At 37.6% G+C, this 27,580-nt stretch overlaps 1 protein-coding gene across 2 annotated transcripts in view; it reads left to right on the top strand.

Moving 5' to 3' along the window:
- The window catches only part of FAM171B (family with sequence similarity 171 member B), a 71,817-nt gene extending 52,046 nt beyond the window's left edge, over positions 1-19,771 (top strand). For both annotated transcript variants that reach the window (XM_061135059.1, XM_061135061.1), the window contains exons 3-8: positions 1,465-1,557; positions 4,877-5,035; positions 7,837-8,007; positions 11,983-12,099; positions 16,666-16,789; positions 17,023-19,771. In XM_061135059.1, coding sequence (XP_060991042.1) covers positions 1,465-1,557; positions 4,877-5,035; positions 7,837-8,007; positions 11,983-12,099; positions 16,666-16,789; positions 17,023-18,370 — 2,012 coding nt within the window. In that variant the 3' untranslated portion in view covers positions 18,371-19,771. The remainder of the gene's footprint in view (positions 1-1,464; positions 1,558-4,876; positions 5,036-7,836; positions 8,008-11,982; positions 12,100-16,665; positions 16,790-17,022) is intronic.
- Positions 19,772-27,580: the final 7,809 nt, after the last annotated feature.

The raw sequence follows: 27,580 nt of genomic DNA, 5'->3' as shown, positions 1-27,580 counted from the left end.
CTGAGGGACAGAAATGCTTACAACATTATCTTAAGTGAAAACACAGGGTGAAAATACTCTGTATATGATATCATACTCCCTCTTTTTTAAACCACAGGAAAAATCCAGGAAAAGCTACAGTGAAATACTAATAGTGATTGTCTCTGTATGACTGTACTGTGATGACTATCATTTTCTTCCTTTTCTATATTTCTCAACTTTTCCAGAGAAGATGTACATCCCTTTTAAAATCAGAAACATTTTTGTAAATCGAAGGAAATCTGAATGCAAATTTTAATGAGATTAAGAAAGATTCTCCTCAGGCTTAATAGAAAAAGCTGTCAGGGTAGCCCCTTTCAACACCTGGGACTAAGAAAAAAGCCACATGTGTGGGATCCAATCATCTTAAGGTCCAAGCTGTTATCCTGCCACCTCCTCTCCAATCTTGGAACTCCAACAGCTTGTCTAAATATTAATAATTTCGGAAGTAAAATTACTTTCATTGGTAGTCTTCCTTTTCTATTTAAGAAAAAAATTTGTTTTACATCCATTCATAATTTTGTATACTTTTGTATTTTATCCTCTTTTTCATATTTCCTTTAACAGTAAGCTCTAATTAAAAGTATTCCCAGGCAAGTGTATTTTATCTTTTCTTAAGTGATTTAGGGGTATTGTATAGTTTCTGTTGATATGTAAATACATCGTATAGAGGAGAGAGATCAGTGAGAACTTGTACTTGAGATAAAACCTCAAAACATTTTTCTTTTGCAGGATTGGTGAGCTTATCTGACTTGTTCTTGCTTATAAAATGATGGTCTTTTATCCCTGCCTCTTGCTTCTCATCTTGAAAGAATTGTTATCTTTCAGGGATCTGCACTTACTCATCTCACCAGTCATTTCAGATACCTACTCTTGTAGACAGGTTCGGCCTCATCCTGTCTACTACTAAAAGTTGCCTCTGGATCATGTGTATGTTAAACTGTTTCATCCTTTGCCAACTCAGTCTGTTTGGTGAACCACGCTGTGAAGAAGAGCATTGAACCTTTGTGTGGGAAGTTAAAAAAGGATGGATGTACTCCCCTTAAAGAACCTAAAATCATGAAGGCAAGAAAAAAGGTTTTAAAAACTATAAGGAAATACGTAATGATTGTATAGAGTAAAGAGCAGAGGGTTGTTTAAGCATTTAGCTTGACCACATACACATATATACATATATATAGGGTTAGAGAACATCATTGGTCACCTTGGTACAAAGTATTGTATGAAATTTAAAAAAAATTAGTAGTGATGCCCAGTCTTCTCACTTTATTATGTTCCTTTTTTCCCGTCTCTATTTTACAGTCATTCTTCCTTTGTTTTGAATTGCTTTTTCCATCACACAGTTTGTTTTTCCTACATTTTTAGGGCCTGCTGGAGCAGAACTGTATTTGTCCCAGTTTTCCCTCCATGTCTAATAAAATATTCTAATTCTGCTATATTTCACAGTATATTCATCAGTTACACTTTCATTGTTCCCACAAAACCAAGCAAATATATGGCTATTTGAAGACACTATTTTAATTACTGGAAAATTAGCTGGTAAGTACTTTACTTCTTAACTAGTAAGTAAACACTTGAAAGTGACTGTATTGTATGACTGTACTACTTCACCAATGGATCAATGTTGCTTATAAGGTGGGAAAAATCTAAATTGATCTGGGATGACTGGTATTGACTATAAGTTCACCTGAACTGATTCTTATTTCACTAGCAAACTATAGCATACATAATTTTTGTGTGTAGTAGGAATCATTCTCTTTTATCATTTTAGCCACCCTCAATAGAACATTTGACTTTCAGAAATACTGGAAAGAGTCTCTGAACTTCTTCCCAAATCACATCTCTTACTGGGCTTTGGTGGTTGGTGAAATTGGGAAAAGGACTCAGACCTTTGGGGCATTGTAGTCCTCAGGTCACCTTCATTCCTGCCTCTGACATTAATCTTGCTGCCTGCGAGGGAAAGGTCTGAGGCTGGGGAATTAAGAATCTGCCGAGCAGATATGATTTGCCCCACTCACATGTCCCAAGGGCAGGAATACAAGAAGCCTGATTTGGGGTGTGATTCAAACTGTGTTTTCCAACTCTGCTTAGCAACCTCGAAGATGATAGCTTTCATCCTCACCTACCTCCTCACCTCTCTTAACTAGTCCTTAGGGGAAATCCCAGCATTTTGTAACTCGTACTGTATATTATGTAAAACCTCTGTAAGTGACAATAATTCACTTATTCCTTTTGGGAAATCTGTTTAGAACCAAAGCATAATGGGAATGACTGGTAAAGGCAGAAAACCTTAGAGTCCAAGGCAAGAGTCATGGTAAAAAACAGTTTTTGAAATTCTTCATTTTTAGAAGCTATCTTATTTAGTTCTAATGTATTAAAGAAAACCTAATACTATCATTTGGAAAACTTTGGGGCTTGATTAATCTTGGAGGAATTTACTGAGCGGGGTAGTAGAATCTCTCACTCTTGCACTGATTTTGCTGGTGCATAGCAGGATGGATGTAGAACTGTGTGTGAAGGGTAAGAAGTAAATAGGACCTGCATGTGTGGAGAGAAAGGCCATTATCTTGACATAGTCCTACTGCTTACTGGCCTCTTCAAACTCTTTCCATTGTTCAACTTTCCGCCCCTTATTGTGTCTATTTTCAAATGAGTTCTCATTTCTGGTCACAAGATGGCTTTTGCAACTCCTGGACATACCCACTCACAGTAAATCTACTAGGGAATAGCATGTTTTTGCCCCTGGAAATCCAAGCAAAATTCACATTTTCTGTGCTCAGATGCTTAGTTGTGTCCTAGTCTTTGTGATCCCATAGACTGGTAGCCCACCAGGCTCCTCTGTCCATGGGATTCTCCTGGCAAGAATACTGGAGTGGGTTGCCATTTCCTACTCCAGGGGATCTTCCCAACCCAAGGATTGAACCCATTCTCTTGCATCTTCTGCATTGGCAGGTGGATTCTTTACTACTATCGCTGCCTGGGAAGCCCAGAATTCACATTGCATCTCGTTAACTGTGGTTGGCACAGGTTCCATCACTCAACAGATCACTGTGGTCAAGAGGATAATGAGACGCTATTGATTGCTTTCAGCCCATTCTGGCATGCACCAGTACCTCTACTCTTGTTGCAGAAATGAAACCCCAAATGCGCCACATGAGTCAATGTGTGGTTCCCCAGAGTGAAACTCAAAGGTGAAGAAATTCTGGGCAGATGAATCAAGCTCAAGCAGGCTCTAGGCTAAAGGTGCCTTGGGTGATCTAAGTTCAGTTGCTCAGTTGTGTCCGACTCTTTGCTCATGGACTGCAGCACACCAGGCTTCCCTGTCCATCACCAACTCCTGGAGCTTACTTAAACTCAATCTATCAAGTCGGTGATGCCATCCAACCATCTCATCCTCTGTCGTCCCCTTCTCCTCCCACCTTCAATCTTTCCCAACATCAGGGTCTTTTAAGTGAGTCAGTTATTCACACCAGGTGGCCAAAGTATTGGAGTTTCAGCTTCAGCATCAGTCCTTCCAATGAATATTCAGGACTGATTTCCTTTAGGATGGACTGGTTTGATCTCCTTGCAGTCCAAGGGACTCTCAAGTCGTCTCCAGCACCACAGTTTCAAAGCATCAGTTCTTCAGTGCTCAACTTTCTTTATAGTCCAACTCTCACATCCATACATGACCACAGGAAAAACCATAGCCTTGACTAGAAGGATATTTGTTGGCAAAATTATGTCTCTGCTTTTTAATATGCTGTCTAGGTTGGTCATAACTTTTCTTCCAAGGAGTAAGCATCTTTTATTTATTAATTTTTTTAAGTGTCTTTTAATTTCATGGCTTCAGTAATCATCTGCAGTGATTTTGGAGCCCCCCAAAATAAAGTCTCTCACTGTTTCCACTGTTTCCCCATCTATTTGCCATGAAGTGATGGGACCAGATGCCGTGATCTTAGTTTTCTGAATGTTGAGCTTTAAGCCAATTTTTTCACTCTCCTCTTTCACTTTCATCAAGAGGCTGTTTAGTTCTCCTTCACTTTCTGCCATAAGGGTGGTGTCATCTGCATATCTGAGGTTATTGATATTTCTCCCGGCAGTCTTCATTCCAGCTTGTGCTTCTTCCAGTCCAGCATTTCTCATGATGTACTCTGCATATAAGTTAAATAAGCAGGGTGACAGTATGCAGCCTTGACATTCTCCTTTCCCGATTTGCAACCAGTCTGTTGTTCCATGTCCAGTTCTAACTATTGCTTCCTGACCTGCATAGAGATTTCTCAGAGGGCAGGGCAGGTGGTCTGGTACTCCCATCTCTTGAAGAATTTTCCACAGTTTCTTGTGATCCACACAGTCAAAGGCTTTGGTGTAGTCAGTAAAGCAGAAGTAGAGGTTTCTCTGGAACTCTCTTGCTTTTTCGATGATCCAGCGGATGTTGGCAATTTGATCTCTGGTTCCTCTGCCTTTTGCTAAATACAGCTTGAACATCTGGAAGTTTATGGTTCATGTACTGTTGAAGCCTGGCCTGGAGAAGTTTGAGCATTACTTTGCTATCTTGTGAGAGGAACGCAATTGTGTGGTAGTTTGAACATTCTTTAGCATTGCCTTTCTTTGGGATTGGAATGAAAGCTGACCTTTTTCAGTCCTGTGGCCACTGCTGAGTTTTCCAAATTTGCTGGCATATTGAGTTCAGGACTTTGAGTTAAAGGAAGGGGCATTTCTTGTTAATTCAGATCTGATATAAAATAATCATTATAATACGATGTTAGTAATGTTTTAGAAATAACTGGTTCACTTAGAGTAGCGTGTCCTGACCAATAGTGCTGTGCTTACTGTGCATTTGTTTTGTTTATTTGCTAATGAGATTTCCTTTTTCCAGATGCCAAATCTCAACCAAGTGTTCAGTTTTCAAAAGCCTTAATTAAACTACCCAACAACCATCATATTAGCAATGTTACAGGCTACCTTACAGTTCTACAACAGTTTCTGAAAGTGGATAATTTTCTGTATACAACTGGCATTACTCTCAATAAGTCAGGTATTTCCTAATTTTTATATAATCTATTTATAAAAACAGTACATATTCAAATACTATTTATTTAGATGTTTGATATTAATTTACACTTTGGAAGAGACATCACTTTTGAAACATAAACAGTTATTAAAGTGTTTATAGACAGTCCTTTTATTCTAGTACATTATGAAAGAGATTATGTCAGAACCTTATGCATAAATTACAAGTTAATGGGGAATTTAATTTACAGGGTATTTTTATTCACAGGAGGTAAGCAAACTATAGAAAATAGTAATGTTTACTCTAAAAGTTTACAAATTTAAAAAATGCATTTAAAAATGGAAATTTGATTAAGAAGTTTAGACATATGATTTGACCAATTATTCTTAAATTGATCAGAAGTGTCAATAATTGTTGGAAACAAAAAAAGTTTGTAGATTGGAGTGAGCAATTGGAAATTTTGAAATATCTGAAATACTTTGAGTAAAAGGGTAAATATTGAAAAAATGTATTTTTCAGTTTCAGCAGTAGTAATATATAAGGCTGTCATGACCTAAGTTAAGGAGGTGATGGGATTTTACATTTTATTTAACAATGAACTTATGAATGACCTCTGTAAAAGCTGTATCTTTCCTCTGTACATCCACACTTGTTCCACCATTTCTACCACTTGTTGCCAGTAAGAAACTCCACTGTTTTTAAAATCACCTCAGACAATCTGTAATTTTTTATGGTTTCACTTGAGTCAGATTTTTGGTCCATATCATTTGGGGACTAGTCAGAAATTAGAGTAATAAACAAATAGGTGTTATGGTTGATAGGCATTTTTTTTACCTGCTATAGTTGATGTTATTGATACCCCAGGCAGATGACCCTCTCTTCCATTACAAGCCTAAATATTTCCTACTGCATGTATTTGTGGCTCTGCATAAGGGCATTCCCTGGCCCAGAAAGCAGACTTGGCCCTCACAAAAGGCAGGCTCTCAACCAGCAACAGAAAAGAGTACATAAAGTGTACATACCTCTTCATTAACACATCCTGTGTTGACTTCCTTCCTTCTTCTGTATTACTCCTTCATTCTCTCAGTGGTGGGTGCTTCCTCCCTTCCAAAGTGTTATTTCAGGAGAAGAAGCCAATCTAAGACACCTGCCAAAGTTTTCCAGGTATAAGTTATAGGATGCTCAAAATAAAAGCATTGCAAGCATGGTAACCAATATACACTATCACAAATGAAGCTCATACTGCCCTGGAGGGTTTTTATGAACAAGACTCATTAGATTCAGTAGGAAGAAGTTATAACATGTTCAGCCCTTCATCATTTCTCTACCACCTGCTTTTGAGATTGTTCATTAGACGTTTCAATTGTCCTGACGCTGCTAACATTTTAAAAGTCCTAGAGCCATGGTGTCAAATGGGAATGTTCTGTCCTGCCCAGTATGGTAGCAGTTAGCCACAGGTGGCATTTGAGCTCTGTAAATATAACCAGTGCACTGAGGAACTAAATTGGTAATTTCATTTAAATTGAAATTGCCACATGTTGCTCATGGCTAATATACTGATTGCAGAGTTCTAGAGTTCTGTGAATATGAAAATGATTCATGTCAATGTATGACAAAAACCACTACAATATTGTAAAGTAATTAGCCTCCAACTAATAAAAATAAATGAAAAAAAAAGAAAGAAAGAAAATTCTTTTTTAAAGTCTCCTCATTGTCTTTCAGACTTTTTTCCTTTTCTTCTAGTTGGTCTTATCCCAAATGATGGGGTGTTGACCTCATCAGTTTCAGATGCATTCAGTATTTGAAGCTACTGACTGCACAGAACCGAGGGGTGGAGTTAAGAAAGCCAGCTGGTTTTACAGTTTTATATGAGATAGGATTACTTACAGATTACACAGTACTTTTTACAGTACATTACTTACCAGTGCAACTAGTCTACAGAACATCTATGGTACGACTTCGCTTATCTTATGGATAGAATTTTAGGATGTTTACAAAGGTTAAATCTCTTACATTTAACAGAAAACCTCCAATAAGCCAGTGGTTGCCCTGTCTGATAACTGAAGATTACCAGATTCGGTGGTGGCGATAATTAGAATTCCTCTCCGTGGCCTCATGCTGTTTTCATCTCCCTCTGTGCTCTCATCTTCCTTCTTATACATGCCAAGATCACTTCTGATTTGGGGGGTTTGCCCTGGTTTCTTCTGCCTGGAAGGCTCTTCTCTGAGGTCTCTGCATGGATGGCACCTGTCATTTGGCCACTGCTCAAATGTCTCCTTCACACAGAGGCAGCCTTCCTGATGGTTTTGTAGGTTTTTAAAAACATCAAATTATTGAAGTGGATAACCAACGAAGACCCTGCTGGATAGCGCAGGGATCTCTTCTCAGTATTAGTTAACAACCTAAATGGGAAACGAATTTGAAAATGAATAGATACATGTATATGTGTAACTGAATCACTTTGATGTACACCTGAAACTATCACCTCACTTTTTAACCAACTATACTCCAATGTAAAATAGAAAGTAAAAAACAAAAATATGGACTTTTAGATTCCAGTGACATTAAATCAGAGGAGTCTGAGAGAATTAGATCATGAGACTCATAACATGATGTCTCAGTGTTACATAAGTATAGCATTTACTTATGATATATTTTATAGTTTAAAGATCCTCAAATAGAATCTAGTATCTATTTGGTATTACACTGGATAACTATGGTTAAAATAGAGGAACTAGATATTTTAGGCCAATGTTAGTTTGTTGTTAACATAACTACAGTTTGTGCTTTCCATATGATTTTAATGAACTGTCTTCTGTTTTTAGGTTTTGAAAGCATTGAATTAACTCCTCTTGCTGCAATATGTGTGAAAATATATTCTGGAGGAAAAGAATTAAAGGTGGATGGCTCTATTCAAATTTCTCTTCCTCTTTTACATACAAATGATGTAAGTGCAGGGGATCACATACCTGCCTGGACATTTGATATGAATACAGGTATGTGAACTATGGGAAAAGGTTCTGAATATTTTGAATTTTTTGAATATTTGAATGTTTATAGGTTTCTATTGTTACTAAAACATCTCAGCTTTATTAAGGTACAATTGACAAATTTCTATTTTACATAGGATATTAAACTTTAATATACCTTACTGTTTAAACGTTAATATTTATATATGAATGAGATGGTTGGGTGGCATCACCGACTCGATGGACACGGGTTTGAGTAAACTCTGGGAGTTGGTGATGGACAGGGAGGCCTGGTGTGCTGTGATTCATGGGGTCGCAGAGTTGGACACAACTGAGCGACTGAACTGAACTGAACTGATGAATGTTTTGTCTTTAGTAGAGCACTAAATCAGTGATATTATAATTTTAAGCACCTTATCAGTGACCAAAAGTGGCCCCACTTTGATTAGTATAATAAAATTGTAGGGAAAATGATATCACTATTATTTAAAAATAGCATTATTTACTCACATTCCCATGTTTTATATTTTGAGGCTCTTATGGGTTTTTGTTATGATAGTGCTAATGCTTAGTTGTTCAGTTGTGTCCGATTCTTTGTGATCCCACGGACTGTAGCACACCAGGCTCCTCTGTCCATGGGGAGTCTCCTGGCAAGAATACTGGAGTGGGTTGCCATGTTCTCCGCCAGGGGATGGTCCCCACACCAGGGATCCTACCCAGGTCTCCCACAGTGCAGGCGGATTCTTTACCATCTGAGCTACCAGCAAAGCCCAAGAATACTGAGCCTATCCCTTCTCCAGGGGATCTTCCTGACCCATGAAGCAAACTGGGGTCTCCAGCATTGCAGGTGGATTCATAGGCAATATAAACTTATATCTAAAAGCTTGGCTAAAGCAATTAATAAATATATGCAAATTTCATGAAAATAAATCACATTGTATTCTCTATATATGTCTGTACATATATATATATATATATATATATATGTATGTGTGTGTGTATATATATATGAAGATAGAGTGATTATTTTACAAAAAAACACTTTGGTACCAGTTTTGTTTGCTGAGATTAACCTCCTCAATAGCAACTGGATGCATTTTTCTCTTCTGCTTCTCTTGGTTTTGTTTTTCCATGTAAATAAGGTGGGCGTCCTTATCAAAAAACAAACAAAAAAAGATGATCAATCCCTCACAACTGAAAAGCCTAGGGGTAGAACTGTGTTGGATTAAGTCACGATACACAGACTAGACTGATTTGTAGGACCTGCTTTTTCTCTCATCTGTTTTCTGTGATAATAACCTTTCTGAAATAGGATTTCCCTTTGGAGTGGCAGGAAGGCTGTAGGTGCTCTCACTTTATACTACCCAGGTTAAAGTCCAAAAGGTAGAGAAATTCTTTTCCTAGTAGCTAATACACAAGCCTTTGGATTCACTGCATTTCTAGAAGGAGGTTTGCATGCCCATCTCAGAACAAATGTCTGTGGCCTGCAAACAGATTTCGTAGATTTATTTAGGCTTAAGTCATGTGTTGACGAGCTGTGATTGGAGCGCGGACTAAGAAGAGGGAGCAGTGTATTCTCAAAGAGATTTGGAATTGAGGTTTCTTTGAACCTGAAAAGGTAGGTAGTGAGGCACAAACATGCTCACTACAGAAGATAAAAGCAGATATATTATTTTAAAAAGACTGGAAACTATGCAAGTAACAAAGGTAGTTGTAAGGGATAAACTCTTCTTTCAACTCTATTCTGCACTCAAAAGTTTCACTTCTGGTCACCAAATGTGAGGGTATTTTTCTTATACCCTCCAACATGAGCTAAGTGTCCTAAAATTTCCTTCAGTGGTCTGTCTAGTCAAAGCTATGGTTTTTCCAGTAGTCATGTATGGATGTGAGAGTTGGACGATAAAGAAAGCTGAGCACCAAAGAATTGATGCTTTTGAACTGTGGTGTTGGAGAAGACTCTTGAGAGTCCCTTGGACTGCAAGGAGATCCAACCAGTCCATCCTAAAGCACATTAGTCCTGGGTGTTCATTGGAAGGACTGATGCTGAAGCTGAAACTACAGTACTTTGGCCACATGATGTGAAGAACTGACTCATTTGAAAAGACCCTGATGCTGGGAAAGATTGAAGGTGGGAAGAGAAGGGGACGACAGAGGATGAGATGATTGGATGGCATCACCGACTCAATGGACATGAGTTTGAGTAAACTCCGGGAGTTGGTGTTGGACAGGGAGGCCTGGCGTGCTGCGGTTCATGGTGTAGCAAAGAGTTGGACACGACTGAGCGACTGAAGTGAACTGACTGAGACCCTGTCTGTCTGGAGTTAGTGTCAGATCCCACAGGTTAAAGGCTTGGTCCCACAACCTGCAACTCCAGAGGCCTACTGCAAGCCCAGCTTATCAGCCATGTTCCTGCCGCAGTTGTCTATAAATTGGAGGCTTCCGTGACCCTCTCCTCAAGTTTGGTAACTTGCTAGAACAGCTCACAGGAAGTCAGTTTACTAACTAGGTTATCGGTTTTCTATAGAAGGATACAATTTGGTAATAGCCAGATGAAAGAGATGCACAGGGCAAGGAGTTTGGAGCTTCAGTGCTCTCTCCTCTGGGTGCATCACCTTCCTAGCGCCTCCACGTGTTCACCAGCTCTGCTCTCTGAACCCTGCAGTTCAGGGACTTTTGTGGAGGCCACATTATGTAGGCATGCTTGATTAAATCTTTGAACACTGACAATTGAATTCAAGCTCCAGCCCCTCTCCCTTCTCAACAGTGGTGTGGAGGGGTGGGGATGAAAGGTACATGCAATTGGTTCCCCTGGCAACCAGCCCCCATCCACTGGGACTTTCCAAAATTCACCTCATTAACATAAACTCAGACATGGTTGAAATTGGCTTGTTGTCAACAAGAAAAGACACTCTTTCCACCTTTATGGATCTTATCACATAAGGAATTACAAGGTTTTAGGAGCTCTGTGCCAGGACTAGGGATTTAAGACCATATATATAAATGTCTTATTATAAGTCACAGTGTCACAGTGGTATAGTACTGTAAAACACTGGATTAGAAGCTGTAAGTCCTGGTCCATTTACCAGCAATATGATGTTGAACAAGTCACTTGACTTATTCTGGCCTCAATCCCCTGACTTGTTGAATGAGAGAATTGTTTCAACACACTTTAAAGAAGAATTTCTGATTGTTTCTCCTGAAAAAAAAGCCTTTGTTTCTCATGTACCTTCCAGTGGCAGAATTTTTGAATTGATTCATCACATGTACTGCTTAAGTTTAATGTGACTATTCAAAAAGCAGGTTGACTCACTCCCGTAATTTCAAGTTTGTCTATATACATCATTACAATGATCAGTAAACCAAATACAAACCTAGACCAAACTTATAAACAAGCTTTGTAATGCTGGATTTCATAAAAGATACTGGTTTTACTGAATTCTTTTTTTCTGTGGTTGATATTTAATTGAATCAGAATAGCACTTTTTTTAAGTTTTAAGACATTTAGTTCTAAAAGAACCATGCCAGCAATACTAGAACAAAACAGTGTTTAATAAAAATATTAATAAGGTCATAAAACACACACTATAAGCATTTAATCAGAACCCCAGAGCAGGTAACAACCATCTGTTGATAAATTTGGATTTAATTATGTTCTTCCTAATATCTTAATATAAACAATTTAGACATTATTTGGAGAATATGATTTCCCTAAGTAGATACCCTTTTTATACTTATATAAAATTTATATTGATTTTATATATGATGTAAAGTTTATTTATATTTATTTTGTATCCTTTGGTCATAACAAATCATTCTATTTAATATAATATATATTATGATATATATATATATATATATTATCCTATGAAAATATATTGTCACAGTTTTCATCTTTGAAAATATCCTACAAAGTATTCTGTACATGACTATCAGCAAACTCCTTTTAGCATTCAAGATATATAAGCTAACTGATTAGTACTTTTTATTTGCCTTCCTTTTTAGGTGCGTGGGTAAATCATGGCCAGGGAATGGTCAAGGAATATAACAGTCATTTAATTTGGACATATGATGCACCACATTTGGGCTACTGGATAGCAGCTCCACTTCCAGGAACTAGAGGTATGGTAAAAATGAAACAATATAAACTTAAAAAAATCCAAATAGTCATGCTGAAACTGATATTAGTTTCTCATTTTGTTCTAAGCATTGCTACTTACTGTATTACACTGGAAAAAGCTTCTAGTCTCTTGATCTCAGCTTTATTTCATTTTTTCTGGATATATAGGGAAAGATTAAGTTCCATGAATTCTAGGGTCCTTTACAACTGTAATAATACCTGATGAATCTGAAGTACAAAGTTTATTCAAATCAAGAATTTTCTTAGTTTGCTTTTTATGGATGAATTCTACCCAGATCAGTTAAGAGCTTTTGATTGCAAACAACAGGAGCAGATGTTGGATAATTAGAAACATATATTAGGATATCAGGAGTTTGCAGGATCCTAGGGAAGGCTGAAAAAGCAGAGTGTAAAAGGCAGGAATCCTAGAGGACCCCGTTAGCAGACCTGCTTCCTGTCTTTGGAAGATTGCTGCTTCAAGGTAGCTGATCCTAGCCCTTTGCAGTTTTTTCCTCACACTGTTCCTGATCCTTCTAGGGATGAAGAATTTTCATACTTAGATCATGCGCATTTTCCTTGGTGGGGGTGTGGTGGGGAGGAGGAAGGACTGTTGAATAATAGTGTCCCTAGTGTTCGTAGGGTAGGGCCGGTGATGGCCCAAATGAAGATTGGCCTGACATATGAACAGAAGGTGGGCAAAAACCAAGAGCTGTGTGCTAGGAATGGTCTTATATTCTAGGAGAAATAAGTGTTTCATTTTTCCTCATTTAACTGGTATCAAATTAACATGGTATCAATCTATCTATATACTTTGTACTTAGAAATCCTATATCTTGAGTTGTGTAAATATCTCAGTTCTTAAACATTGCATATCTCATCCATTAAGTCATCTTAAAAAAAGAAATACTCTAACCTGCTGTCGTATAGCCTGGCTGCACTGTGGGCCGGCGACCTCGTCAGGCCTCCTGGGTGTTTGCTGATGTAAGTTGAGTTGCTTCGTGGTTTTCCCTGCTGCCTGCGCTGCTAAGTCAGCTCGCCCCCTGTCAGCATCTTGTTGCCCCTGTCTTTGTTCTCATTCTCCTCTAACCTGTGGACATGTGTATTTATGAAAACAAAAGAGAGTGAAACTTTCAGTGTCATTTTTGTAAAGTTTAGGGAAAGTGTAAAAGCTGAATGCATATGTCTCTCCTTCATCTTTAATTGTGTCAGAAGTAATTCTTTTGGTTTAGCTAGTGTCTTGGCTTCCAGTTGAAAGGCAGCTGCCGCCTGACTGTTTCATGCTGTTCAGCGATAGTCCTGGTGCATGCCCTGATCCAGGATACGGGTAACATTTTACATCCAATTTCTCAGTAGCAGTGTATCGGCTCACTTTGTTATGGCTGCCTATTTGAAAGCTTTTGAGTTTTTTGAAACTTTTTATATAGTTTATTTTCATTTTACATTTGACAATCTTCCATTTTTAAACCATGCAAGGTAACAAGACTTTGTTTCAAAAATGAAGCTAAAGTAGAGTATTCCAGTAGAAGAAATATGAGCTGTTAACCATTATAATCATGAGGAATGGTCTGTTTTTGTTTCATTGTAGTGCTTATGAGTTTGTTTATTCAGAAGCCAGAGGGTGATTGCTTTTGTTGTTTGTGGTGCAAAATATCATGCAGTCTTGCCAGCTGTCTGATCTTAGCCTATTCTAAATTTGCAACTATAAAATATTGATGAAAAAGAACAATTAATATTTAATACTCCAACTCAACTAAATCCAATTTATTTCATTTCTGACAAAAATGACCTCAGGAGCACTTGAGTTTTACAGAGAAATGTGCTTTCCACTAAAAATATACCATTTATGCAAGATGACTGAATTATAAAAGCTTAAATAATTTTCTAAAATAGAAGTTTTGTTTTAGCTTTTATGTTGGGAACAATTTTGTGTGAATCAGAGTACTAACAGAAATGTAGGATTATTAGATAATTTCCAGTTATGCTTTTGAAAGGTCCATATGAGAAATATGGATAACTTTAATTTGATTGTAGTTCTGGCTCTGACAGTAATTAACAGGGTGAGCTTGAAATGGGTCCTTACCCATCTGAGTATTAGTTTTCCTTTTTCTAAATTGCAGGAGTTGGATATGAGGATCACTCATGTCCCTAAACAGTTTAGGATGGAAATGTTACTGTGAAATCAAACTGGTTCTGTGATGGGCTAGTTAGTGTCTGGTGTGCTGAAGCTATAATTTGGTTAATAATATTACTAAATATGTTTTTAAAATAAATCTTAAACCAATTTCTAGAATTCCTTGAAAAAATATTAAGTGCAAGAAATTAAAATCAATTAGTTTTTCGCATATTATTATAGGTAAGTAGATAGCTGAGTATAGAATTGAACAAGTACCATTAATTTTCAAATGTCAGAATGAAAATTTATTGTAATTTTCTAACTTTCTAACCTCTCTTGGGCATGCACATACACACTAACACACACACATGCAGTTGTATGCTTTTCTGCTGTTGTCATACACTTAAGATTTGGGACAGATATAACAGTGTCAGCCTCTTAATTCCAAAGGTGAGTTCTGTTGGAATTCTGTGGAGTGAAAATTGCTTACATTACTCAGTTGTGAAAACGTATATTCAGATATGCTTTGGAGAAGAACTTGAATTTCACCCAGTTATAGTCTAACTATTTACTCTATTGCAGCTCTGGATCATAAATAGTAATCTACAGATCGAGTTATTACTCTTATCTTTTTTCTTTGAAGAAATGTCATATTGTGCGATGCTGGGCTTGGTTGCCTACTCAATATGATAAACATTTTATTATCTGTTACCAGTTAAGAGAGTATTCAGTACTGGAGTGCCCGTTCTTCTATAATCTTGACATTTCATTTAACAACAGTGGTATAATATAGCCAACACTTACTGAGTGCTTGTCGTGTGCTAAACACTGTTCTCAATATTTTATTTAATCGTTGTAACAAGTATGACGGCTGTGAACTGAGACATAAGTGAGTGAAGCTTGCCCAACACCACACAGAAAGGGTGAAGCCAGGATTCCAGTTCAGGCTTTCTGGCTTTTGAAGTCTGAATGCATAAACAAAACACTGCTTCTCCCTAAATCTTTTAATGTCACTATACTTTAGTCAACTTAGATGATGTAAAAGTTAAAGGGTCTAAGTATTTATGTGTCCTTAGTCTTTCCAGCATCCTTGGTGAAGTTGACAGCCTCATGCTGGACTTTTTCTTATGGTTGAGATGAGCGGAAAATCAGGTGTCTCACCACCCCAAATACACATTAGAATCCAGTTGAGACTAATCAGTAGACTTGTTGTATTCATTTCTGAGCAAAATTAAGTCCTAGTGATGTTGAAACATTACTTCAAGTTGCATCTCCTTTCATGCAGAATATTCAGAACCTCCACTGATCATCCCCACGCTTAGTCTGCTTTTACTGCAGTTAAGCTAATTCCAGGGGCTTCCTTGGTGGCTCAGTGGTAAACAATCTGCTTGGCAATGGAGGTGATGCAGGTTTGATCCCGGGGTTAGGAAGATCTTCTGGAGAAGGAAATGGCAACTCGTTCAAGTATTCTTGCCTGGAATATCCCATGGACAGAGGAGCCTGGCGGGCTACAGTCCATGGGGTTGCAAAAGAGTCAGACATGACTTAGCAACTGTACAAAAACAACAAAGTAATTACCACAACGCTGTATATATGTTTTCTCATAAAGAAGAATAATGGGTCACCGTGCTTCTGCTGGGCTTAGCTTATGGGGATCATGGCGCCATGTTATTCTAGAGTCCTGTCTGAAGGAGTTACAACTTTTGATTTTTCAGGGTCCCTAATTTTTGCATTCTCATTGGCCTTTTCACCCCTGTTTACTTTAGCAAATTCTTTTAATATTTATCTTTAAACTTTCTTTTTAAATTGAATGCAGCTAATATCAACGCTTACTACATTCTATCTCAAAACCTCTTTGCACAAAGCTCTCATTAGAAATATTTTTTAATTCCAGCAAACATTTTGCTACCATAACTTCAGTCACTATTTTTACTACCTCCTGCAACAATTTTCTTACTGCTTGACTTGGAAGCCAGTGTCACATATTTTAAGTTTTGTAATAGCAGCACTTTAGCATCTTGGTACCATTTTCTGTAACATTCAGCCATCAGTAACAAGTAAGCCTGCTCTCTATTTGTTGCTTCCATTTTGTGACTGTTGGACTTGACTTGGTTCAATTTTAAGATTATTTTCTCATTCCAGAACCTAGGTTAAAAGAATAGCAAAACTTTAGGATATACTTTTCACTTAATAGAAGACCTTAGCAGAGGACAGGCAATTTATACAGAGTCATTTAAGGTGCTCATATTTCACCAGGCACAGCAAGTCAACTGATTAAGCCTAACGGGGGTAGGGAAAATATTTTCCATCCACAGAGAAGCCTGCCATGGGAGGGGAACAAATTAATAGACCTGTGTACACATCTTTAATCTGCCTCACCCAGGATAGGACACAGTTGAAAGAAAGTCTGACCTAAAGTAATATATTTTCTCTTTGTTTATTTTGAACTATTTAGGGTCAGGTATAAATGGAGATTCAAAGGACATAACTGCGTACCACACAGTATTTCTTACAGCCATATTAGGAGGAACAATAGTCATTGTCATTGGATTTTTTGCTGTACTTCTTTGTTACTGCAGGTAAGAACAATAGTAATGAGTGTGAACACAAACTGTCTGATTTTAGTGTCATGTAAGTTCTGTGTATTACGAAGTTTGTAGAAAGCAATGGTTTGACATTTAAAATAAAAACATATTTTAACAGTAGCATTATATATATGTATATATAAAATAAACAGATTTTTTTTTTAATGAAACCTTCTGGATAAGTTTGAAACATTTTTTTTTTTTTTTTGCCTTCTCTTCTACTCTAGGGATAAGTGTGGTACTCCACAGAAAAGAGAAAGAAATACCACTAAACTTGAGGTCCTCAAGAGAGACCAGACAACTTCAACAACTCACATAAATCACATCAGTTCGGTCAAAGTTGCATTAAAGACTGAGGACAAATCACAGTTATTCAATGCCAAAAGCTCCTCGTACAGCCCTCAGAAAAAGGACTCATCCAAGGTGGAAGCAGAAGAAAGAGTTTCCATGGTGAAAACTGGGGATAATTTAAAAATCTACAACGAAGATGTTTCGTTTCTGTCAGTCAATCAAAATAATTACTCCAGAAACCCAGCACCGTCTTTGGAGCCCAAGGTAGGGTCCAAACAACTTAAACATGTTAACAACAATATGTCTTCATCTCTAGGTGATCCGCAAGAGGAAAAGAGGTATCTCACAGGTAGGGAAGAGGCATATGGGCATTCCCACATTCCAGAACAGATCATGCACATCTACAGCCAGCCCATAGCCATCCTTCAAACATCTGACCTCTTCCCCACTCCAGAGCAGTTGCATCCTGCTAAGTCAGCTACTCTGCCGAGAAAGGGACAGTTAGTCTATGGCCAACTGATGGAGCCAGGAAATAGAGAGAACTTTACACAGACATTGCCGAAAATGCCAGTGCATTCTCATGCCCAGCCCCCAGATACCAGGGAAGAGAACATCCCACTGGAAGGTCAACAGAGTTTGCCATCCCAAACTTCAGATTGGAGCCGGTATTCAAACAGCCTCCTCGAATCTGTTTCTGTCCCTGGAACACTAAATGAAGCTGTTGTAATGACTCCCTTTTCATCAGAGCTTCAAGGAATTTCAGAACAGACCCTCCTAGAACTGTCCAAAGGAAAGCCCTCCCCCCACCCCAGAGCCTGGTTTGTGTCTCTTGATGGAAAGCCGGTCGCACAGGTGAGGCACTCCTTCATAGACCTGAAAAAGGGCAAGAGAGCCCAGAGCAATGACACGAGTCTGGACTCTGGGGTGGACATGAATGAGCACCACTCAAGTAGAAAACTGGAGAGGGAGAAAACATTCATCAAGAGCATGCATCAGCCTAAGATCCTTTACTTAGAAGACTTAGACCTGAGCAGTAGTGAGAGTGGAACCACTGTCTGCTCTCCAGAGGACTCAGCTTTGAGGCACATCCTAGATGGAGGGAGTGGAGCTATCATGGAGCACCCTGGGGAAGAGTCCCCAGGAAGAAAAAGCACCGCTGAAGATTTTGAAGCCAATATATCCCCCACTAAAAAAAGGGGCAGACCACCACCACTAGCCAAGAGAGAGAGCAAAACTAACATCTGGAAGAAGCGAGAGGAACGCCCACTGATTCCCATAAATTAACACCAAGAGTGGTTGTGTCTGTTGTCTTGTGCTGTTTATTCTTGCTTTTTATTGTAAATTGCTGTGTGAACTTCTGAAGAAGCTGAGACTGAGCAATCTCATGGTCCCTGGACATGTCTCAAGCAGAGTAAATAGTAAAATGGTAATTCAGTAGTGAGAAAGATACCAAGAAATGCTTTTTTCTGGCCTCTGCTTTTTATTTATTTTTGGGTGATGAATTTGAAGTATCTGAGGGTTCAAAATGTAAAATAGTATCCGAAATTGTTGCTCAGTCATCAAGTTGAGCCCTGACTCTGAAGAATAACAGTGAAAAGTATACTCCTAAAGTTGCTTTCAAAAATATTGCTTCTGCTTTGACAACCCCTGTGAAACATTTAGAAATGAAACTGTATTACTCTCGTGAAATGTTACTATTATATTCTCCACTGCACATACTTGAAAATAACTGGATAAATGTTCTGGATTGATGTTATTCTAGAGTTCAAAGGCCAAACCACATTTTCTTTCATTTTTAAACAGCATGTATATTGTATCAACCCAAAAGTAAATTCCATACTCACCTAAGATGGGCAAGAAGCTACTTGGTTGTTAGAGAGGGAAATGCCAGCTCTTTGGTTGTTTTTGGATAAAACTTCACAGAATAAAAAGGTGTTAGTTTATCTAGAAATCTGAGAAATGAATGTTCTGATACTGAATTTTTATTTAAAAATTTCTTACCCCCTTCCCCATCACCAAAAGGGAAGTGAGCTTAGCTGTCAAGAAAAATATTTACCAGTCTTTAAAAAAAGAAAAAAATCATTCCTCCCCCTCCCCAATCTTTAAGGCTCACTGATACATATAGACTGAAATCCGTTTTAAGATATTTCTTCTATTCAAAAAAGGTCACTTAAACTATTAAACTTGATTTTAAGAAATCAATGAACTGAAAGTTTCTTATAAACATCCAAACTTAAAATATGTGGAGCTAAAGGAAATAAACATTTCAATTTTTTCTGAAATGTCAAGCAGAAAAAACGTGCCATTTCTCTTGAGATTCAAGAATACCTTCAGGATCCCAGGTATACATCCAGGTTTTTTTATTGCTGACATTCTAAAAAATGGGAACAACAGTTTCAATTTCACAGGAAAAGTAAAAGATTTTTCTTAAATCACTTAAATGCTTTTAAGTTATATAACATTTTTTCCAGGTTTGGAAGTAATATATTCTTTTCATCGCAGCAGAGAATTAGTGTGAACACATTCAACAGCCGTTTTTAATTTTAAGTGCTTTCAACTCTGAATTATCATTCATGTCCTAAAAATGAAACTTTGTTAATTAAAATAAACTCATCTCATTTTTCTTAAAATTTCCATAAAGGCAAATGTCTGAAGCAGCTTACCCTTTTCCTTGGGCGGGGGGGGGGGGGGGGGGGGGGATGGGGAATGAAACTAAATTGCTTTATTTCTCATGCACTACTAATTAAGATGGGAGCAACATAGAGACCCAAGGCACATAAACAAGTTGTAAGAACTAAAATTAACCACATTAGCTTCAGTCAAATTGTAGATAGATATACAGCAAAAGACAACAGCTTTTCCCCCAAGACAGTAGACTTCAGCCAGGTTTTTCCTGTAACCATTTCTGAAGCATATAATTGTCAGATAACATTCCTTTCTGTATTAACCCAAAGAATTTAAAGATCTAGGTAAAGGTTTGCTATATTCTACCCTAATCCATAGAAGAGAGAAATGTTTTGGTTAATACCTACATTTACTTTTTTGAGGGAGGGGTGATAAGGTCCAAGATTAGAGGCAGTTTCTTACTGGTTTTACACAGAAAGATGTATTAAAGGTGACATAAATGAAAATGATTTGGAAAAGGTTAAGGAGTTAGTGCTCTGCTGAAGTGCCTTTGATATAGACTTGCTTTATTAGAAGGATATGATAACATCTTTCTTAAATGTGCATTTTCTTTCTGTTAGCCAAATTAAACAGATGTGCAGTTTTTATTAAAAATATAGACCTAGTGTTTCACGTTGGAACAATGAATTTTGCATGCCAGTAACATCTCTTTGTGTATTCTTTTTTCAATCTAGGTTGGAATGAAGTTAGAAACTATATAGTAATATACTTAACTTTGACATTTTAAGTGTATATTTTTCCCACCCTTAAAAATGTTCAGTCTCTCATCTTGGTAATGGAATACACACTTTGATATAAAGGTGTGCCATTAAGGTATGCCACTTACTCATTCTTGTGAAAAGGAAATGAGAAGATGTATCCCCAAGGGCTTTTCTAGAAATACTTTTATTGGTTTCAGAATAAAACCTTATTTTTTTATACACTGCACATTCTGTTCTCAATTGGGAAGTATAGGTAATTTATCTTTTTCTAATGATCCAAAATGTGTAACTTCTCATTTGTGAGTAGTTCACAAATTTCCTGTTAAAGAGCTGAAGCCATCTACTTTTTCTTAACCCAAGTGATAATAAACTGGCAATATTCACAACTTTCTTAAAATTTTTAAATTGAAAACCACCACAGTTTTTTGCAAATGAAAACCTTGAGAATTTTAGTCACAAATTGTTAACATTTGTGGATCCTTTGTATATACTTTGGATATAACTTAAAAGCAAAATTATCCCTCAATGAACTGATGGATTCATTTACTAAAGCACAGTTATATGTATTTTTGAATACATATGATCTTGAATTTGTAAAATCCATTTGTATGACATTTATGCAATTGTATAGGGATTACGCCCTTTTATAATACACAGTATACCACGAAGGTCACAAATGTTGAGGAATAAAAGCACTTCTTTGCTTTGGCAATCATTTTCAGATCACTTTCTGTATGTTTGAATCCTCTGGTATCAATACATAAAAGTTTTGGGGATCTTTGGGTCAAATAATGCCCCTCAAAACTTCCAGGAAGGTGAAGCTCAAAGTTACATATTCATTTACAGGGAATGAGTTACTCATTTCTCCATGTACTAGAGTTGTAAAGAATTTAACTATGTTAATTTCCATCTCAGAACTAGAGTTGACATTTTGCCCTCTGTTTCCAGGTGTTTCTATCTTTTGTATTCTCTCCTCAGAGGAATCTCACATTTCAGTGTATTTATGCCATCACTACTATATTTACTGCTGGAAACTGTTAAAAATCTGAAGATTTGTAAAAATGTTAAACAGTTCATTAAAGATAATAAAATCTAAAAATGTACCCGATGCACTGTTTTACTTTGGGTAAACTATGAAACATTCCTTCCTAAATTGTTATTTAATCTGGAAGATGAATATTCAGTTATTTTCTTGATTACACTCACTATAGTAAAATAAATATTTGAATACCCTATGTTTATATAATGAACATGATTTCTCTTTGTATTTCATGTTCTCCAAAGTTCACACTTTGACTATTAAAGCTGAATATAGACAAGTCATTTTTCCATTCAATGAGAAGACTTTTCAAGATAATGAAGATGAAAGTGTTAGTCTCTCAGTCATGTCCAACTCTGTAATCCCATGAACTGTAGCCTGCCAGACCCTTTTCATGGGATTCTCCAGGCAAGAATACTGGAGTGGGTAGCCATTCCTTCCTCCAGGGGATCTTCCTGACCCACGGATCAAACCCCAGTCTCCTGTACTGCAGGCAGATTCTTTACCATCTGAGCCACCAGGGAAGCCCAGATAATATGACAGATATTTTGGGAGTTGCAGTTTTTATATTCTAAGTAAGAAACAATAGAGTACACCCTCCCACATCCCCTGTTTAAAAATATATATATATATATATTTTAGCTTTAAACCTAAAACTAATGATAACACTAAGGCTGTTGGCTCAGTTAGTTGAACAATGCTTAGGTTCATGTATTGGGTTGGCCAAAAAGTTCATTTGGGTTTTTCCAGATCATAGAAAAAAACAAGAGAATTCCAGAAAAACATGTATTTCAGCTTCATTGACTAGGCTAAAACCTTTGTCTGTGTGGGTCACAACCAACTGTAGAAAATTCTTAAAGAGATGGGAATATCAGACCACCTTAACTGCCTCCTGAGAAATGTATATGCAGGTCAAGAAGCACCAGTTAGAACTGGACAACATTGGGGAAGGTGTACATCAAGGCTGTATATCGTCACCCTCTTATTTAACTTAAATGCAGAGTACATCATGTGAAATGCCAGGCTGGATGAAGCTCAAGCTGGAATCAAGATTACAAGGAGAAATATCAACAACCTCACATGTGGCAGAAAGTAAAGAGGAACTAAAGAGCCTCTTGGTGAGGGTGAAAGAGAGGGGAAAACCTGCCTTAAAACTCAACATTCAAAAAACATCGTGGCAGAGAGCTCCAGCTCAGGGCTCCTGAATGCAGGTCTTCCTCCTGCGTTGTTTCAGAAACCCTCAGAGGTTGGGTCAGGTAGCCCGCTTGGCAGGTCCATTATTGTCTGTCGTGAATTATTCTGCGGCGTGCTCTCTGTAATCCCAGAAGAAAGGAGAACCCACAGGGGTGGTCTGCAATGAGCGTGCAGGAGAGGTGAGCACTAAACCCAGGATGTGATGAGCGTATCAGGTTAGTCTTGGTTACCCACTACAGGAACACAGAAAGCCAGAAAAGAGCTCAGAAAAGGGAGAGAGAAATGAGAAAACTTTTTCTTCTTGTTCACTGCAGCAGTTGCAGGTTAAAGAGCTGTGTTGTTGCATTTGAAGGTATTTTCTCAACATGTAGTTATGAGTTTGCAACATAATATCCCCAGAGAAGACGCAGAGCAGGAGAAAGAAGACGAGGAAATGGCAGCTTCTCAGGGACGGCTGAGGTTCCAGGATGTGGCCATAGATTTCACTCTAGAGGAGTGGGAATGCCTGGACCTCAGTCAACTGGAATTGTACAGGGACGTGATGTTAGAGAACTATAGGAACCTGGCCTCCTTGGGTCTCGTAGTCTCTAAGCCAGACCTGGTCACCTTTCTGGAGAAAATGAAGGATCCTCGGGATGTAAGGAGAATGGAGACAACAGCAAGACACCCAGATTTGGCATCCTTTCGCCCAGCTGTGAGCCGACTGTCCTTGATATCCTGTTTTGCAGGGCATGGCGGCCATGCGTGGTGGTTGCATGGGGAACAGCCGGAGGGAATCACTTGGAGCACCCCGGAAAGTTTCTGATCTGTCTTCAGATCTTGCTCGACAGCAGAGGATTCAGAATCCACGGAAAGATAACAAGTGTAATATATGTGGGAAAGTCTTTACTAACTCATCCAATCTAACTAGACATAGGAAAATCCATTCAGGAAGGAAACCTTTTAAATGTACAGCATGTGGCAAAGGCTTTTTTCGTGGCACTGATCTTACACAACATCAGCGAATCCATACTGGCCAGAAACCTTATAAACGTAAGGTGTGTGGCAAAGCCTTTAACTGTAGCTCAAGTCTTACTCGACATCAGCAAGTTCATACTGAAGAGAAGCCTTATAAATGTACAAAGTGTGACAAAGCCTTTAAACAGAACTCAAGTCTTAATCATCACCAGCGACTTCATACTGGGAAGTCCGACCAATTTAATAACTGCAGTGAAGTCATTACTGGCTGCTCAAGTCTTATTGAACATCAGGTAATTCATACTAGAGAAAAGCCTTATAAATGTAAAGATTGTGGCAAAGGATTTATCAAAATTACGAGCCTTACTCCACATCGCCGAATCCATACTGGAGAGAAACCTTATAAATGTAAGGAATGTGGCAAAGCCTTTACCCAAAATTCAAGCCTTACTCAACATCAGCGAATTCATACCGGAGAGAAACCTTATACATGTAAAGAATGTGGCAAAGCCTTTCGTCAGAGGTCAAGTTTTCATAAACATCAGAGAATTCATACTGAAAAGAAACCTTACAAATGAAAGGAATGTGGCAAAGGCATTGATCAGAGCAGTCATCTCTAGACATTTGAGAGCACACACTGGAGAGAAACCCTAGTAATGAAACAAGTGATGGAAGAGATTTGTCCTAAACATACACCAGAAAACATGAGCGTTTATACAAGAAACACATGGGAATGATGAAATAAATATGTAGAAAAGTATTTAATCAAAATTTAAATCTAAGTAAATATCAGAGATGGCTTACTAGAAAGCATTTCATCAATCCTGTTTTCTGAAGTTACTCTGAAGGAGAATTACTGCAGAGAGGAATCCATAAAAACACATAGAAAATTGATAGGTTAGTATGGATCATGAGATGAACGGTTGGTGTTTAGGAAGTTACAGTTATTAGCATTGTATCCTTGTTTAGACTGACATGATTTGAGATTATTTGAAAACCAAAATGAATGTAATTCAACTCTGAAATACTCCATGCTATGCTTTGTTTATAGTGTGTATTCAAATTTTTTCTGATGGTTGCTACCTCAAAGATGAGAGAAGACCTTCTATATTGTGTTGGAACCATTTATATTTAATCCTCATTAGAAGATTAAAGACAGTAATGTAAAATGTACAATGAACATCTAAATGGAGGTGTTTGTCATTGATTTCAAATATCCCTGTAGGTCACTTCATATAAGCGATGATGGACTCTTTCCATGTATTAAAGTAAGACAGAGGTTTGTTCTAAATTTTCAATAGTTGTATCACTTGATTTGTAAGAACTCAGTGACACTTAACTAAAATATTGACGCATCTATAATTCCATCAGAAGTCAAGGATATTAGTTGACAATGTTGAAATAAAAACATCTTCTGTGATAACCTAGAAATGTATGAGAAACCCTTCCTGAAAGTCATATAATTAGAGTTTATCAATTTATTAAGTGACTCCTAGCCTCTATTTTGTAAACCATAGAAATCATAATTCTTAGATCATTGTATCAGAAAAATAAATATCTTTCTCTATGCTTGTAAAAAAAAAAACCATCGTGGCATCCAGTTCCATCACTTCATGGCAAAGAGATGGGGAGAAAAGTGGAAACAGTCACAGATTTTGTTTCCTTGGGCTCCAAAATCACTGCAGATGGTGACTGAAGCCATGAAATTAAAAGACGCTTGCACCTTGGAAGAAAAGCTATGACCAACCTAAACAGCATATTAAAAAGCAGAGACATCACTTCGCCAAAAAAGTTCCTCTAGTCAAAGCTATGGTTTTTTCAGTACTCATGTATGGATATGAGAGTTGGACCAGAAGAAGGCTGAGTGCTGAAGAATTGACACTTTTGAACTGTGGTTCTGAAGAAGACTCTTGAGAGTCCCTAGGACAGCAAAGAGATCACACCTAAAGGAAATCAGTCAAGGAGTCAATCCTAAAGGAAATCAACCCTGAATATTCATTGGAAGGACTGATGCTTCAATACGTTGGCCACCTGATGTGAAGAGCTGACTCATTAGAAAAGACCCCGATGCTGGGAAAGATTGAGGGCAGGAGGAGAAGGGGACAACAGAGGATGAGATGGTTGGACGGCGTCATCAACTCAGTGAGTCTGAGCAAACTCCAGGAGATGGTGAAGTACAGGGAAACCTGGTGTGCTGCAGTCCATGGGGTCGCAAAAAGTTGGACACGACTGAGCAACCAAGTAACAACACAACCTGACTTCCATGTTTTTAGGCATTTTGTACAACTTATATAAATAAATATGGTACCAGAAATAACTTTGGTCAGTTCTAATGGGAATTGTGCTCTGAATCCACTCAAACATACAATGGAGATTATAACCCTCAACACTGGAGTTGAAATAGACACTTCAGTTTGGGTTCCTCCCAAGGGCAAGCCAGGCCATAGACACCTTTGTCAGGGCCTGGTCTCCATCTAAGAGAGTATGGAGTTTTAACAGAAATAATGCAGCCCCTGGAGGAGTCATGCAAGACCCAAACTCACATGGAATTGGTTGTAATAGAAAATAAGATTTCATAAATCACAATGAGAAATTTAGCTGCCAAAGAGATTGAAGTTCACGAGTTGTTCATCATATTTGCAAGGGAAATTAATGTGTAGGAACTATAGGAAAGGAAAGGGAGTTAGGAGGTATTTGACAGCTAATCAGGGATCCTTCAACTACATGCTGGAAAAATGTTAAACTATATGGCGGTGCTTCTTTAGGCTTCATAAAATCACCTTTTAGCTTTCTTTTTATAGATGGATCTCTTTATCCTAATATGCAGTGAGACAACTTAATTCCAACAGTAAGCTCTCTAAACCAATTCTGGGGTTGGGGTTAATTTCTTTTGTCTTTGGTTTTGATACATTTTCTCTATCAAATGTTTTTCCTTTAACTTGTTTTCTTTTGCCTTTACTTTGAGCCTCTGTTTAATTTGGAACTGTGGACCTGGAACTGGACTCTGTCCAGTGAGTTTACTTTTTTGATAAAATCATTTTCAGTTTGGCCAGAGAAAAACTCACTTCTCGACAATTGCAATTTACAATGTTAAGTACCAAAAAATTAGTATTAATAAAATCAATTATAAATGATGGAGAAACATTATCATTAGATACATATGGAAAGTTTCTTAGGGGAAAAGTAACTATTTTCTAAGAGAGCTAAGCTTAAAGATCACATTTTAAAATGATCTGTGGTGTCTGTCAAAACATTGCAATACAATTTTTCTCCACTTTGCTATAGTAGATGACTATCTATTTCTGTTGGGAAAGTTTTTCATGTTGAGAAGTAAATGGTATTTTTCAAATCTTTGGTGTGGCAAAACCTCTCTTGATTGTACCCTATATTTCCTGTTTTTCAAACCTACATTTGCTATGCTTGTAAATATTCTACAGTCTTGTAGGGATATTCAAATTTCCCACATGATTTAGTGTTTTTTTTTTTTCCTTCTTATGTTCTTGTTGACTAGAAGTTTCATAATTCATATATTTACTAGTTCTAATCCCTGTAGACCTTATTAAAACACTAGACTAACTCCAGACAGTCTGATTCAAAACAAACCAGATAATTACATTCCTGGGAGTCTCTGGGCTTATTATACTTGAACATCTTAGTTAAGAACATTTCCTAAATATTGTAATGAAAAGTAGAATTGTAACTATTAAACAATATGCATTACACACAAAATAATTTTTATTTATATATCCCCATATTTCAGTCTGGAGAATAAAGATTTGTTTTATGTAGAAAATATTTTAAAGTGAATTTATTCAGTTTAAATTCATCTCTAATATCCAGCATTGTGAAATAAATACTACCTTGAAACCCCGATTTCTAACTTCAGTCAGATCAGTTTGGTCGCTCAGTTGTGTCTGA

The sequence above is a fragment of the Dama dama genome, chromosome 33 (genome assembly GCF_033118175.1).
Source record: "Dama dama isolate Ldn47 chromosome 33, ASM3311817v1, whole genome shotgun sequence".
Classification (NCBI taxonomy): Eukaryota; Metazoa; Chordata; class Mammalia; order Artiodactyla; family Cervidae; genus Dama; species Dama dama.
Note: the sequence above shows the minus strand (reverse complement) of the source record. Positions and strands in the feature narration are given on the sequence as shown.